The sequence below is a fragment of a genome, unplaced genomic scaffold (genome assembly GCF_019419815.1).
Source record: "Pyrus x bretschneideri cultivar Hongxiangsu unplaced genomic scaffold, Pyrus_bretschneideri_v1 Contig39, whole genome shotgun sequence".
Taxonomy (NCBI): Eukaryota; Viridiplantae; Streptophyta; class Magnoliopsida; order Rosales; family Rosaceae; genus Pyrus; species Pyrus x bretschneideri.
Window position 1 is genome coordinate 2640610 of NW_025999712.1, and position 16196 is coordinate 2656805.

Below are 16196 nucleotides of genomic sequence, written 5' to 3' on the forward strand. Positions count from 1 at the left end.
TTTTCCAAGTTATTTGGGTTTTCTACTTCTGGGTGGATTAAGTCATTGATCATGGGTCAAGGACGAAATGAAGAACGAACGAAAGTACACTTTCATAAGGGATCTTTAGCTTTGTTTCAGCAAGTCTTCAGTCTTGGTCCCAGCTCATGAACAAGCAAGGCGGGGATCCCATTCCTTAGACCAGAACGACCTCCTTTGTGGATGGTTCTATTTGATTATTCTAGGGTAAATTACATTTTATCCTCTTGGGTTTGGGTGCAATTATAATCTCATACAATATCTTTAAAATATTTTAATTTCATACACAATTTTGTTGCAGTTTCATACATCCGTTAATTAAACCGTTAGTTTGATCGTTAAATGATGACGTGATATAAAAAAATAATTTGTTAACAAAAAACAATTTAAACAAAAACTTAAATTAAAACAAAACAAAGAGGGGCCCACCCCCTTCTCCCACCTGAGACCTCCATCGCCATCTTCTTCTTTCTCCACCACCACCCATCCCATACAACCATGTCAATCGCCCCCGTTCATAAATCTCCCCCTCTCAATCCTTAATAGTTCCAAATTATCAAAGTTGAAATTTGCACAACCAATAATTTGAAACCAAATATATGATTTCCAAATCTTGACACATGGCACGGCGTCGATGGTCCTTGCCACCAAGCTACTATAGCAATGAGTTTAGGTCCAAATATCCTTCGTTCACCACCACACGTTGATGAGGTCGATTCCTTCCTGCGAGGTTCGTTTTTTCGAGTTTTCTCCATGGGTCTTCCAGTTGGGTGTAGCGGTGGAGGCGGTTGCACCTAAGAGTAAAGGCATGAGCACAGAGAAAGCTCTCGATCTCGATCCCTCCTCACGACCTAGTCGAAAAGGGAAGCTAATTTAGACGCAAACTCATCTTCGGATCTATTTGGGGGTTTTTTTTTTTTTTTTCCGGATTGAGAGGGAAAATGGAGAGAATTTTAGGGAGATTTGAGGAAGACGAAGAATTAGAAAAAAATTTGGAAAATCTAGGAATGGGGTTTAGGGATTGCGGGGGGAGGATTGACATGGTGGTTGTATGGACTTTAGACCTCCTTAACTGGTCTTACACAATTCGATGTAGAAGTGAAGGTTTAGCTTGTACTACGTACGAATTTTGTCCTCTTCCCTCGTTTTTAACTTCATCATCATCAGTTCAACGCCGTCAATCCACACCCAACCCCTGATTTAGAGAATGCGCGCCAAAAATTACCATCTCAATGTTCATCTCAAAACTGTCAAGAAAATTTTGCCAAAAATTACGTCAGGATTAGTCACGCCTCAATCCTTTTCGTCATTCGACGTCGTCAAGAAATTTCAATAAAATTCAAAGTTCTTGGTGAAGCTTTGCCATAAGAGCCTTACAAATATGTCCAACTTTTGTTCGATAAGTGGGTTAACAAGAGGGGTTGCCATAAGAGCCTTACAAAATTTTAGGGTATTTTGTTTGTGGCTAGTCCAACAATGCACAAACACTTCACTATTATTATCTTGCTTCAAACCAAGACAATCCAGCTCAATCTCTGAAGCTAATTCAGTTCAAAATTATTCCATATATTTTTAAGAATTTATTTGTTTATTTTTAATACGTGTTTCGTTAACTTGCAAGTTAGTAAAAACTCTAATGTATGTACTTACTTTTTACATTTAATGGACCTAATTTTGACATATATTTTTAATAGTACAAAAAATACTTTTTATATGTATTTTTAACATATTATTAAAAAGATCAAAAGTTTTAAATTAATTACTATTCAAAAATTTGGAACTGGCTTGAATTTTTCAAAGTACCTTTTCAATAGAGTTGTCGAATAATACACATATGTATTTTTCACGTATTTATATGTGGCGTATAACATAGATAAAATCTTAAGAAAAAAAAAATCAGAATTTCAACAAGAGATTTCAATGGCTTTGATGTCAAGCTTCTTCACCTCCGCCTTTGGAATAGTGACACTTAGAACTCCATTCTCCATGGCAGCCTTAATCTAATCGACCCTTGCATTCGTTGGAAGCTGAAACCTCCTCAAGAACTTGCCGCTGCTTCTCTCCACTATGTGCCACTTGTCGTTTTTGTCCTCCTTCTCCACGTTCCTTTCTCCGCTGATCTGAAGCACCCTATCGTCTTCCGCCTACATCTTCACCTCCTCTTTTTTCAGGCCTGGAACGTCTGTCTTGAACAAGTGGGCTTCGGGGCTCTCCTTCCAGTCGACCCTAATGTTCACAAAAGCCGAATTCTCCTGAGAAAATTCAGGAAATGCGAAGAGTGATGAACAGGAAAGGAACGGGAAATCCTTGAAAGGGTCCCACAAATTGAGGGAGAATGGGTCGAAGACGCTGCTGCTTCCTCATTGGGAGTTGGGGACGAACGACATTCTGAAAAACAGATAAGGTTGGTTTGGATGCTGAGAAATTTGAGAATTATTATAGAATTATTGCTTTTGCTGGACTAATTGCATGAAGAGCGGATTTGGTTGTGTATTTTTAAGGAACCAAAGAATTTTCTAAAACAGACTTAAGGATGAGACTAGAAATGTATGTGTGAATTTCTCGAACTTTCTAGGACGCTTGAGAATTATCAGAACTTTCTTAGGACGCTTGAGAATAATCTGACGTTTGTATGAGTTACTTAGACAACACAGTTGACCTGATGATGATGAATGGTGGACCCAAAAACTTAAGTGTGGGGGTTGTATGGGCCGTTCGATTTAATCGGACGATTAAAACTAAAGATACCGTGCAAGTTATAAGCAAGCCGTTTGGTATGTAATATTTGGACTTATTGATAAATAATAATATTTACATTAAATTAACAATATCAACTAAATATCAATAACATTTAACATCTCATGAAATTATACACATACTAAAACTCAATACAAAATTACTGTTCATTAACTGTAAACGGGGGAAAATGCCCTCCAATTCCTTTGTTATCTGCCTTTTTTTCCCCTTTTTTTAACAGTTAAAAGACGACTTTGCCCTTCGTCTCCACCAGTCGATCACTTCTCAGCTTCTGTCGTTTTCAATGGCATAAACGCCCTCCGATTCTTCTCCATTATGCGTTTGTCCACGCGTCGCTCATCGCTCTGCACGACCTTTCTTCTCGACTTTTCCCTCCGTTCCACTTTTTTCCCTCACAATTCCCTGCTTCTGTCGCTCTTGAACCTCGATTCCTTTCGCTTTCCAAAGCTGCCTTCTCTCCTTCTCCGACCCTGCGATCTTTGTCTCACAAATTACCAATCGCACTTTCTTGCTGAAAAACCACCTAACCTGTAGAAGTTTCTTCGGTTCTTCAGTTGGATTCGGAGAAATTTTTTACCTAGAAAAGCTAGCGTTTCCTGGTGAGTTTTTATGGCTTTCTCAATTTAGGTGTTTCAATTTCTTTTCTGTGATTTTGGATATGCAGATGGGTTTTCTGTTCAAATTAAATTTTTTTTTTTTTGCGATTTTGAGGGTTTTGTTAGTACCATCGGATCCTGCGTGTGGGTGTTTAATTCAGCTGCATGTATGTGTTTAATTTGGCTGCATATGGGTTTTTACTTTGGTTTTGTTTTCGGTGTCAGGGGACCCTGGTTTTTCCTTTTTTGCGGTTTTGTAACTCAAGGTGAGCAATTTCAGCTTCTCTTTGGGGCTTTTGTGGAAACAAATTTTTATTTTTTTCCGTATTGTGAAAGTTGAATACAATACTCTGTTTAGTTTCCATTTAGTTCATTAATGCATAACTCTGTTTTTCTCTCCTCCTTAAATTCATATATGGAAATAGGAAGTTTAAGAATCTTTGTTCTTGCTAATAGGTTTAATAATAGTGACATTTGAATGATCTTTGTTCCCAGGAAACTGATTCTAAAGAATGGTAGCTGGTGATTCATAAAATAGTTAGATTTTTTAAAGCTGACACAGGTTTTATGAATATCAGGCTTTGGAGAGTAACAGCCACGAATCCGGGGCTCCGATTGAATTGGGTTGTTCTTGCAAGGATGATTTGGCTGCTGCCCACAAGAACTGTGCTGGTACTTTGGTTCAAGGTTAAGGGCAACAAGTGAGTAAGTTTCTGTGTCTTTTTTATGTATTATATTTTGAGTCATTTGGTAAATTGTTAGCTAACACGCTTAGACAGAAGGAAAAAAGCAAAGACAGGAATTGTTGGCTAAGACGCTTATGCAGAAGGAAAAATCGAACATAATGACGCTTAGTCAGACAAGACTGGTATTTGCAACCATAACGCAACATAATGAAGAAACGTACCATGAGGATTTTGAACAAACATAAAGACGTGTAACCAACAGCATACAAATATAAAAAAATATAAAAGAGAATGCTATACAATCACTATAAGTGATTTCAAAGCCATCAATCTTCTATTTCTGTTTCTGGAAAAAAAGTCATGTAGTCAAGATGTCGTTCCATTTGCTTACCATGATGAGTTGAAGTTTGAACTAGCTTGCTATTCTTGCATATCTTGTCCTCATCCTGGTTACCAACCCAGCAAGTCTTCACCAATCCATCTATGATGTATGTATGTCATTGTATTATCATGTGATGCAGCTTATCTAGATTATATTTCCTGTAGCCTAAGTTTGGATATTTCCTTTGAAGAGGGTATAGCGTGCAAGGTCCTAAGAACTTTACCAAATTATCATCCTTGGAGTATAGAAAATCTCCCAAATGTATAAACGAAATAAACTTGTGATGGAACCAAAGAATGCAAATGCTCATCATCATTTACTAATCCATATGCATAATTTAAACATTTACATCTTTATTAGAAGCATACAGAAAAGATACATGGCACACAAGATATCTACTTTTCGACATAGGAGCTCAATTCTTGCATACAAACACACTTCCTTTAGCTTGCATTGGACCTCGCACTTTCCACTCATGTAAATGCCACAGAAAGTGTGACTATAAAAATTATAAACCTAGAACGATGGATATCTTTGAGTTCAGATGGATTGTTATTGTGGTGACTACAAGATTGTTCTTTTACTAGATTTTCTCGTATTTCATATGAGCATACGCATTCTACTACATACGTGATCTGCCTAATTCGGCAGGAATAAGCTGAACTCTCGGAAGCAGGAACCTAAACACCACCAAGATGGAATCTGTTGTAACATCCCCATAGTAAGTTCATAGTTTGAAGTAAACCGCATCAAAAGTGAGAGAGCTGTCTCCGGGAACCAATTACATCCATGTGCTTGCACTTCAATGCAGAAACAGAACAAAATATAATCCTAAAGTTTTCGGACCATCATTAAACACTCAAGCAGAACAAACATTCACAATCCAGCAAATGGGTGTTCATAATTTCAAGCAGAAACACCAAAAACCAAAGAAAATAATGAATATTAAACTCAGAAAAATTTTGTACTCACGTGTCTCCCTTGATCTTGGACCAAGTCTCAGCGCATTGCTTATGAGCAGCACGCTAATCCCCCTTGCAAGAACACCCCAGGTCAATCGGGACCCCAGAGGCAGGGTCGGTCCCACCACCTCCCTCCAAACCCAGGTGGCAAATCCTGCAATTTCTCTCAACTTTACTCAAATGCACCACCTTCTTCACCTCCAAAAGCCCACTCTCCAAATCCACCTCCTCCACTGAACAATCTGACTCACAAGACTTCCTCCGGACATTGCCGGAGTCAGACATCGAACGCCAGAACTGGTTGTCGTCGGAGTCATCCGAGACCGACGCGCCGCTGCCTCCGGTGGCCGAACGGCGGTGGTGGGTTGCCTCGGGAGCTGACATTCGTGAAACCCAGAAAGAGAAATGGCGTGAAATGGTGAAGTGTTAAAGTTGCAGCACTCGGACATCAAACATGGTGGGGTTATGGAGTAGGTGGAGATGTTTTTTCTCTATCCTCAATGAAAGTATCAATGTCTGCCTCCTCCCTCCTCCCTCGATCACTGTCTTTATTTGTGTGTCAGTTTCGAGCAATGGCTTTGCTGAACGAGAGGGAGAGAGGGAGGAGTACCGAAGCAAATGCGAATTATGAGAGTGGTGGGGGCAGACTGCTCCAATCAGAGATATATTTGAAGGATCACACACAGATGGAGACAAAACACAAGTAAGACTTGTTTGAGCAATATTATAAAATAGGAAAAATAATAATATAATTCCAATTATAATAATCATAAAGAAATTCACAACATCAATTACATATGAGTTCGAAAAACTGACAAATTTAAAGATTGAGGTTTGCATAAATACAATGTCCTAAAGACAAAATTTCACCTCTACTCTTGTGTTTGTAGTTCGGTAGGTGTCCGTCTCCCAGGATTCAACGATCTATAATCCGAAATCAAAACACTTCAATTTTCGGACTCTGACGAACTTCATATATTTCGTACTCTCAAGATACAACTTGGAGTTTGACTAACAAAGAATAAAAGACATTGAAGAAAACTCTTTTCTTCGATTATTTAGATATGTGGGATGTTTCAGTTTATATAGAACCCAAGTCACCACTTTTGAAACATTGTGACTGTTGCCTAATGTTCTAATGACCAGACGCAACTCATTATTTTGAATTCAACAATAACACTTAACTCTTATTTTTCATTCATACAGAACTTAAATATTATAATATATAATTTCTAACATGACTTTTAAAAAACTTTTGAGTTAGAGTTAGTAAGTTTGTGTAGGGGTGGTTCGGTATCCAATTTCAAATTGAAAATGAGATTCTGAATCTCAAATCGAAAATTTTTGGGACGAAAAATTGAAAACCAATCCTGAACCGAAATTTCGGTATTCTCAATTTTTGGGATTTTGATATGTTTACAATATTTCAGGATGGATTGGTATTGAATTTTGGATTTCAGGTTTTTGGGTTGAAAATTGAAATTTTTGGGGTGTGGGCCAAAATTTGAGTTATTAGCTTGAAAATTTATTGCCCAATTTCATATCAATTGAAATTTAAGTTTTTTTTACCTCATATCAATTTGAAATTTCATTCCAATTGAAATACCAATTTATTCATACAAAGTCCAATTGACGCTCCAATATTTCAAACTACTTAATTTCATACTTCTGTTTCTAACATAGTTTATTATCAAACTACTTAAATTCAACATTCAATAAAAATACAACCAAAATAAATATATATATATTTTTTTTTTTCGGTTCGGAATTCTCACACCATTGAATATATATTTTACACATGATAGATGTTCCATATATTACTGTTGACCCTAAAAACTACCAAGCCTACGTGGCGCATATGCCAAGTAATTAATAAGCTAACTACATCATTCGGTTGTGTGCGGGGCATGCCAACTCTTTGGTCGAGTTCGGCTAGGGAGTAAAATATGTTGATGTGGCGTTGGGCACGATGCTGACTTCTTGATCTTACGACTGAGGTTGAGGAAGGAACACGTCTCGACCTTCGGTTTCTAGAGCCTGAAGACAAGGCTGCTAGTTCTACGAAGTTTAATTTCAAATTCGGCTTTCAATGTGCCGAATGTAGTAACTTGGTAACAATTTATTTCGCCGAGAAGGTTGATGAGATGACCTCTACTAACAAAGACTCGTAAATCCTTATTGACCGTGACTTGGATAAATAACCAGTCGGTCTCGAAGCAGTGCTATCTATCCAAACTGAAGGTGTTCATCGGTCGACTGATTATACGGCTCAAATGTTGTCTATCCAAACTGAAGATGTCACCGGTTGCTTTCACATTGATGTCTATACAAACTGAAGATGTGTTGGTGAGAAGAAAAGAGGAGAGGAAAAAAATCTCAGGGTTGTTGAGAAGTTTTGCACAAGGCAATTTGTGTGTTGATTTGAAGGGGTTATCCTTGTTGCAGAGTCCTTCATGAACCATACCTTGTGAAATAATAATCATGAACTACCACTCATTATCCTCTAACTTTTGGTGATATCGTAATGTTAATCATTGCGATGCATTGGACCTTTTAGTCTTCACAGTACATCACCATCTTAAATTCTTACTGTTTCAAATAGATAAAATGGCATATCCATATGCTAATGATCCAAAGTTGCATCCTTGTACCATTGTTCCATGTGGTTCTGCATGCAAACCCATTCAAATATGGAATTCCATGCTACTGACTAGATACCATTTTGATTAGGATATAATCATAAAGCTACACGTCAAGCCCTCACATAACTCTCCTTACTGTTGTGTTGATTGTAGGGGGTTGGCAAGCAGCCAACTGTGCAATCTCCTTTAATTTCTCTACAATCCGATAAAACCCTTGATTATCTGCAAAAGAATCCCATGCATAACTCTAAACTTTGTAAGCTTTAAGGATATTTTCAAGATAATTACTATGATTAAAATCAATAGTAATGCTAAGAAAAATCTCTTAATTTTCATAATCATCCGAGGGCTTCGATTGCTTGGGTCAAAAATGTAAAATCAGGTCCAAACAATTACTATGTGTTTCTTATCAACTAGAGAAACACAAAAAAAAAAAAAAAAAAAAAACATTCTTAAAATCCTTTTGGAAGTATTTTTTTTAAAAGAATAATACTTGCATTTCTCCTTTGGAGATGAGCTCATTCTCTCATACTTGCAAATAGCATATCTTCACTATAGAAATTTTATAATCATAACCGTTCAATTTCTTAATTGTCTTTTGAAGATCATCATTGCAAAAATTCATTCAAAATGGAATTCTTTAATCTTTCAAATGCATCAAATAAACAAATGATCCTGATCATGATTTTTTTTTTTTTCTTGTTTTGTTTGTGAAGATACGTTATTTGCAAGTGATGAAACAACTTCATCCAAAAAAGAAAATGTAAGCATTATTCTTTTTAAAACCTGCAATTGACAAAAATGACTTAGATTGTAAACAATGAAGAAAACAGTGACCAAATTGGTTATATCGAAAACGTTAACCTTTCTCCAATCATCTAAATTTTACGTCCCATAATGTAAAATAAAGATGACGAAATCTGATTCGTTTATTTTTCTTTCTGCAGAATTATGTCATTTCCATTATGCAATTAGGCGACTGCCATGAACTTTATTCATTCAAGAACGATAAAAGCCACAAATAATGCATCCATCTGCATCTCCATCGTATCATTACCCCCGTGGAAGGTTGCTCTAAGTCTTGAGAAGCAAAATCGCCAACAATCACACCGCAACATTTGGGTGCTTCATTGGAAATCGGTGGGACTATGACCAGAATCCTAGGCATATGCTTTTGGAAAAATGTCTGGCTACAGTTAGAGTTTTCTTGATTAATCGTCGGGTTGTCACTTACCAGAGCATTGGTGATGGTTGCGGCAGCTGGAGTTTCTTGGTTCATGGTTCCTTTTTACTTCTCCAAGTCGCTGAATGCAAGCGATGCAGAAAGAAATGAAAAGGACTAATTCAAGATTGAAACTGGGGAGGAAAAGCTGTGCGGAAAACAAAGAGAGGAAGAGAGAGAGCAGAAATGGAGAGTAATGTTAGACTTTATTACTGCGTTTTTGGGAATTCTATTTCTTTTTGTAGTCAATAAGCTTATATAGTGTTTTCTTTTCAACTAAGTAATCAGATCAGACTGAGTCAAAGACCAACAAGAAGCATCTCAGTTCTAGTTTCTTCTAATATCTCGCGAGTATTATTTCAAATGGCAATGAGAGGAGTTGAAATGGCTTCACCTTCCTCACAAAATTACTAAGCTTAAAACAAATTGCAACAGAAACCAGAGCTTTTTTAATTGTTACTCACCATCATGCCATGACATGTCTATTGACATAAAAAATTGTCAATTATATGTATATTTGCGGTAGGCAAAGAAGAACCGTGACACTCAGAACTCCATGTTTCATTAAAAACGACAAGTCTATATTTCATTAAAAAGGGACAAGTCTATATTTCATTGATACTCAACAAAATCAAATACGTATTTGTGATATGACTTTGGCACTCTTATTTCTAATACATATTTGTGACTGAGCAGGTAAAATAGATAAAATCTTTAAAAAAATCAGAATTTCAACCAGAGATTTCAATGGCCTTGACGTCAGGCTTCTTCACCTCCGCCTTCAGAATAGTGACACTCAGAACTCCATTCTCTATGGCAGCCTTAATCTGATCGACCTTTGCATTCTCCGGAAGCTGAAACCTCCTCAAGAACTTGCCGCTGCTCCTCGCCACTTTGTGCCACTTATCGTTTTTGTCCTCCTCCTCCACGTTCCTCACTCCACTGATCTGAAGCACCCTGTGGTCTTCCACCTCCACCTTAACATCCTTTTTTTCAGCCCCGGAACGTCCGCCTTGAACACGTGGGCACCCTAGTGCTCACAAAAGCTGAATTCTCCCGAGAAACTTCAGGAATTGCGAAGAGTGACGAGGAGGAAGGGAACGGGAAATCCTTGAAAGGGTCCCACAGATTGAGGAAGAATGGGTCGAAGACGACTTAGCTTCCTCGTCGGGAGCTGGGGATGAGCGACATTGTGATAAAACTGATGGGTTGGTTTGGATGCTGAGAAAGTTTGAGAATTATTACAGAACTTCTGCTTTTGCTAGACTGATTGCAAAAGGAGCAGATTTGGTTGCTTATTTATAAGGAACCGAAGAATTTTCTTGAACAGACTTGAGGATGAGGCTGCAAAATGTTTGTGTGAGTTTCTCTCAAACTTCCTAGTACGCGTGAGAATAATTGGAACTTTCTTAGGACGCTTGAGAATAATCGGATGTTTGTGTGAGTTACTCGCACAACACAGTTGACTTGATGATAACAAAAGGTGATTGGTGAACCAAAAAACTTAAGTGCGGGGGTTGTATGGGCCGTTCGATTTAATTAGACGGTTAAGACTGAAGATACCATGCAAGTTATAAGTGGGCCGTTTGATATGTATTATTTAGACTTACTGATAAATAATAATATTTACATTATATTAACAATAGAACAGGATAAACGGACAAATATTTTGAGTCAGAGTAGTTGTTTAATATTTTGGATTATGATGTACACATTTCAGTTCGAATATAATGAAGTTCTTACCTTTGGGAAAAAAAAGGGACAAATATTTGGGCAAATCTTTACACTCCATTTTAGCTCTTGGATCTTTATACAGATAATGGTCCTAAATAAAACTAATATAACTCAAGATAAATTACTAAATGATGTGGCGATGACTTGTAAATAAAAATATTTTATTCAATAAAAAATTAGGAGTTTTAACGAAACAATCCTGATACTGTTCACTTTTAACGAAAAACTATATTTTTACCTTTCTTGGTACTATTCACTTATACCTTTATTTGTCATTTTTCATTAAAACTAAAGTTTTTTAGGACTTTTTGTTAATTTTCCTTTAAAAATTTTAAGAAAAAACGTTAGGTTAAGGAAACGTAAACACTCTCGAGCTGAGCCTCCATCTTCCTCTAACCCCCTAGGCTATTGTTAATTAAGATGATAAAAACTCAACCATCCATGGTGGATACGTCAATCTTGATCGCTCCGTACAACCTAACCGACCTTTTCACTCTTCTTTCTTCTATCCTCCCTTGAATCATCCTCAGTGTCAATGGTGTATTCATGGGTTATTTGCAAGTCATGGGAAGCAGTAAAAAGTGGCTGAAGAAAAAGAGGGGATTACCTATTAAGAGATAGATCCAGAGAACTTTTGCCCCATTAAAAAATTACCTTTTTTTTTTTTTTTTCTGTTCAACCATTGAAGATGCCCCGATTATGCTTCTTAGCCCAGAAACTGAATTTTAATATCTAGGAAATAAATTGAATCTTTATAGAAAAGGATGAGGTTCGCAAACCCTAAAATTGGTTACATTAAATTCTTAAGCCTGTTCTTGATTGACAATAAAGCTTTTCAATGGCTTGTTAAGGTTTCATCATAAAAAACAAAAGAACTATCATCTCTATCCTCTCCCTTGTTTATTTTAGACTCGGCAACAATTTTTATTTGATGCAGAATGGTATGAAGGAATAGGGTGTTCGTGAAGGAATAGGGTGTTCGTGAAGGAAGATGGTGCTTTATATGCAATAGGACTATTTTCCAACAAAATAAAACAAAATAAAATATTTAATAAAGATTTATGTTAATTTATTCTAAGTCATGTTTATTGACAATCATTTTAACTTTTAATCAATGTTCTAAAAAAGGTTAGACGCTAGTCGGGCTGTGGACTAACGCCTAGCGCCTAAGCGGTCTAGGCAGATTTACATAAATTTACATTATATATTATAAAATATGAGTATATGTGTATAATTTTAAAACTTTTTTTTTTCTAATTTTATACAAAGAATATTGGGCTTAGTTTGTTTTTTCTTTGAACAAAATAGTGGGCCATAAAATGGATCCAACTTGAAAGAAAAACTTTTTTTTCAATTAAACTGACAGCTTTTCTGGTTTCTCCAATGCTATTCCCAATCAACCATCACTTGTTTAGTGGCTCCAGGGTTGCATTTATTATCAACAGATCTCCTCTTCTTTCTCTCTCTACAGAGAGATCCCCTTCTCTCTCTTTAGTCTTTTTTTTTATCAGACTCATTCTTTAGTCTTTAGTTATGCCTTTCTTTTCCTCCCATTTTCAGTTTTTCTTTCGACTCTCTCTCTCTCTCTCTCTCTCTCTCTCTCTCTTCTCTTCAACAGAACGGACAGATCTCTTCAACAGATCCCTTTCTCTCTCTGCAGTAAAACCCAACGGACAGATTATGTGTATTGCTCATCCTTGTATATTCTTAATCTACTTGGGTTCATCGATTGATGTTGGGTGCAAGAGCGCAGGTTTGAAGATTTGGGTTGTGGGTTGTGGATCGTGTGGATGTGAGGGGAGATTTGCAAAGCATCGACCGCCGCCTAGCACCGCCTAGGCCACCTTGAGCGCCTAGAGACGCCTAGGCAACCGCCTAAATCCTTCCCACCTTACCTGAACGATTTAGTCCAAATTGGATCGGGACTCCACCGCCGAGTGCCTGGGCCGATTTTTAGAACACTGCTTTTTATCATGACCATTAAATATAAAAAATCCAAGAGATAATATGAAGTGTAAAGATATTTGTCAAAATATGTGTCCCTTGATCTTATCTCATTAACAATATCTACTAAATATCAATAACATTTAACATCTCACGAAATAGCTTATCTAAAAGTCAGGAGGAGTTAGAGCCCAAACAAACTAATTACGTACCAACACTTATGTAATATGATGGTCTTTTAGTACTCTAGTCTAGTGGAATTCCTCTTCATTTGTAAATAAGAGTTCTTAGGTTCGATTCTCGTCAAAGGCGAATTCGAACCACATTATTGCTAGCTAGCCCACCTCTAGTGTAGATGATAGTTTGTTCATAAAAAAAATAAAAATAAAAAAAAATAAAAACAAGTAATGTGATGTGTACAAAATAATACATGAAATATACTAAAAATACATAAAAACATTTCAGCCTAAAAAGAAAGATCCTCCACAAAGCCCCAACCAGTAGATGTTCTATACCCCATAAGATTGAAGCGAAGCTTTTTATTGTGCACCATAAGATTGGAAGAATCAATCTCATACCTAATTGTTTTGACCAAAAAAAAAAAAAAAAACCTCCACACACATGCACGTGCAATAAAGCTAGTTTAGTGGAATTCTTTCCTCTCTTCTATACCAACATTTTTTTTTTTTTTTGTTGAAGTCAATTTTTTTCATTCAGGAAGTTTCTAGCAACTTCTGTTTCGTCTTCCTTGTGCTGCTTGGTTTCATGCCCTTTTTTAGTTTTCCAGTACCTGGAATTTTCTAGAAACGTCTTTGACTCCTTATAAATATGCCACTAACCCACTTCCTTCACCAACCAGTGAAGCAAAGTGAGAACTCTCTCTACCGGCTCTAATTTCGATTCCCAGGACTTTTCTCCGCATCCAAACAAAACCGCATCAAGTTTTTTCCAAAATGTCTCTCATCCCCAACTCTCGACGAGGCAGTAGCATCTTCGACCCATTTTGCCTCAACCTTTGGGACCCTTTCAAGGATTTCCCATCCCCTTCCTCCTCATCACTCTCCGCATTTCCTGAATTTTCTCGAGAAAATTCGGCTTTTATGAACACTAGGGTCGACTGGAAGGAGACCCTGGAAGCCCACGTGTTCAAGACGGACATTCTGGGGCTGAAGAAGGATGAGGTGAAGACAACATGGTGCTTCAGATCAACAGAGAGAGGAACATGAAGAAGGACGACAAAAATGACAAGTGGCACATAGTGGAGAAGAGCAGCGACAAGTTCTTGGGAAGGTTTCAGCTGCCGAAGAATGTAACGGTTGATCATATTAAGGTTGCCATGGAGAATGGAGTTTTGAGTGTGACCGTACAAAAGGCGGAGGTGAAGAAGCCTGACGTCAAAGCCATTGAAATCGAGGTTAATTAATAGTGAAATGTTGTCTACTTAGGAAATAACATTATGAAATGGAGTGCCAAAAAGAGAAGAAAAACTTGTGTGGGGCTTGACATGCCACTAGATAATGTTAAGCGGCACTACACGCCACTCATAAATTGCCATGTGTTAAACTTAAATATGATTTCTTATTTTTAGTTTTATATGAAAATAAAATTAAAAACTTAAATCATTATTTCTTAAAAAACTGAAATGGTAAAAACAAAATTCACAATCCCAGTTAAATCTACCTCCATCTGCGAACCCTCCTCTTTTCTCTCGTCGGTACCGGTGATCTACAACACCGTCAATTCTTCCTTGCTCTTCAAGCTCTCCCTTTATTAAGTCTCTCATCTCCCATCTCTCAACTCTCTCTAATTATTACTTATAACTCGTTCAATTTTACATCTATAGTCTATTAATATTTGAAAATTGGAAACGACAAACTACTGGTGGACAAAGTTGGCTTTGAGAATTGGGTTCTTCTCCAGAATTTATATGCCCTTCCTTAATAATAATTTGATAATACATTGAAATAATGAGAAGTTTTTTTTTTTTTTTTTATTGAATTGAAATAATGAGGTTAGTCAGAAACTTATTCTAGCTTTGATGGATTAATAAACTTTTGAACCAGTAATTACCTAAAATCTGCACAATTTCCCAGCAGCCATGCAAGGCTGTGAGAGAGAGATAAGCTTGTGATTATTTTTTATGCGAATCATGAGAAAGCTAATGTTTGTTTGCAATGAGTCACATACATAAACAGATTCGATTATTCAAAATTCGAATACATTTGTTTCGATTCCATCACTCTTGGAAGAGTTGAAACTGCTTCAGTTTTCCAGGGCAGGTGCTGCAAAAGGAGGTGGTCTTGAAATTGTGGTGAATTTCCACCGCCCCTTGCAATTCCACCATCGCCCATTCCCGACAATCCTTTCCGTAGCTGCACTTCACCCGAATCTGCATTCCTCTCTTACCGTGTGATTGTGGCGTCCTTGAAGTTCAAGCCTTCTAACAATTTACTTTTCCATATATATATATATATATATATATATTTTATTAATTAAATTTTGAATTATGATATAAAATAAAAATAAGAAATTATACTAATGCAACAATATTTAACACATGGCAAGTTATGAATGGTATGGGACTACCACTCAGCATTGTCTAGTAGCATGTCAAGCCCCACACAAGTTTTTCTCCAAAAAAGAGAGTGATTTTGTGTAATTGTTTTTAAAATAATGACTTGTGCGTAGTTAAGTGGATACTAGTTTTGATTTACGTACGTGCTTTAAAATAATAAAATTTTCAAGTGATAGAATAATTAGAAGACAACTTTTGTTGTGAAAATTTGGATTTAAACTTTTTAGTAAAGTTCTTTAGGTTTCATATTCAAATATAAAAGTTATGTTATTTTTCTATTACTAGTCATTTTACCCTATATTTTTTCACGCAATGCCATGCCAAGCCCTTTTCTCACTTGTCCCTCTTCGTCTCTCTATACCTCCATTCCGTCTTCTCTCTCTCCTCTGTCTCACTCTCCATCCGCGAAACAATTTTGTGAGGCTTTAGATTTTAAAGCTCTGATTGGATCAGTTTGAATGAAAAGTTTTAACCAAGCTTCTAAAACTGGAAAATGGATTTCTAGGCAGCAAAGGCAAGAGTCTTGCCTTAATATAAAAATACATGTTAAATGTATATTCATAAATAATATTGCTGTTAATATAAAAATACATGTTAAATGTACTTATAACGGTATTTAATAGTTAGAAAAAAGAAAATTATGACAAATTTATTTTTAATTTTTAAGTTGTTAAAAAA

General features: G+C 36.6%; 2 protein-coding genes and 3 pseudogenes across 2 annotated transcripts in view; 2 read left to right on the forward strand and 3 right to left on the reverse strand.

Moving 5' to 3' along the window:
• The window catches only part of LOC125468575 (probable disease resistance protein At4g27220), a 48696-nt gene that overhangs the window by 14891 nt on the left and 17609 nt on the right, over nt 1-16196 (forward strand).
• Nucleotides 1923-2405, reverse strand: LOC125468518 (annotated as a pseudogene).
• On the reverse strand, nt 5256-6080 carry LOC125468573. Its single transcript, XM_048564542.1, has one exon. It carries the CDS (start codon nt 5783-5785, stop codon nt 5465-5467), a length of 321 nt encoding a protein of 106 aa, XP_048420499.1. The 5' UTR covers nt 5786-6080; the 3' UTR covers nt 5256-5464.
• LOC125468570 lies at nt 9806-10695 on the reverse strand (annotated as a pseudogene).
• LOC125468568 lies at nt 12830-15390 on the forward strand (annotated as a pseudogene).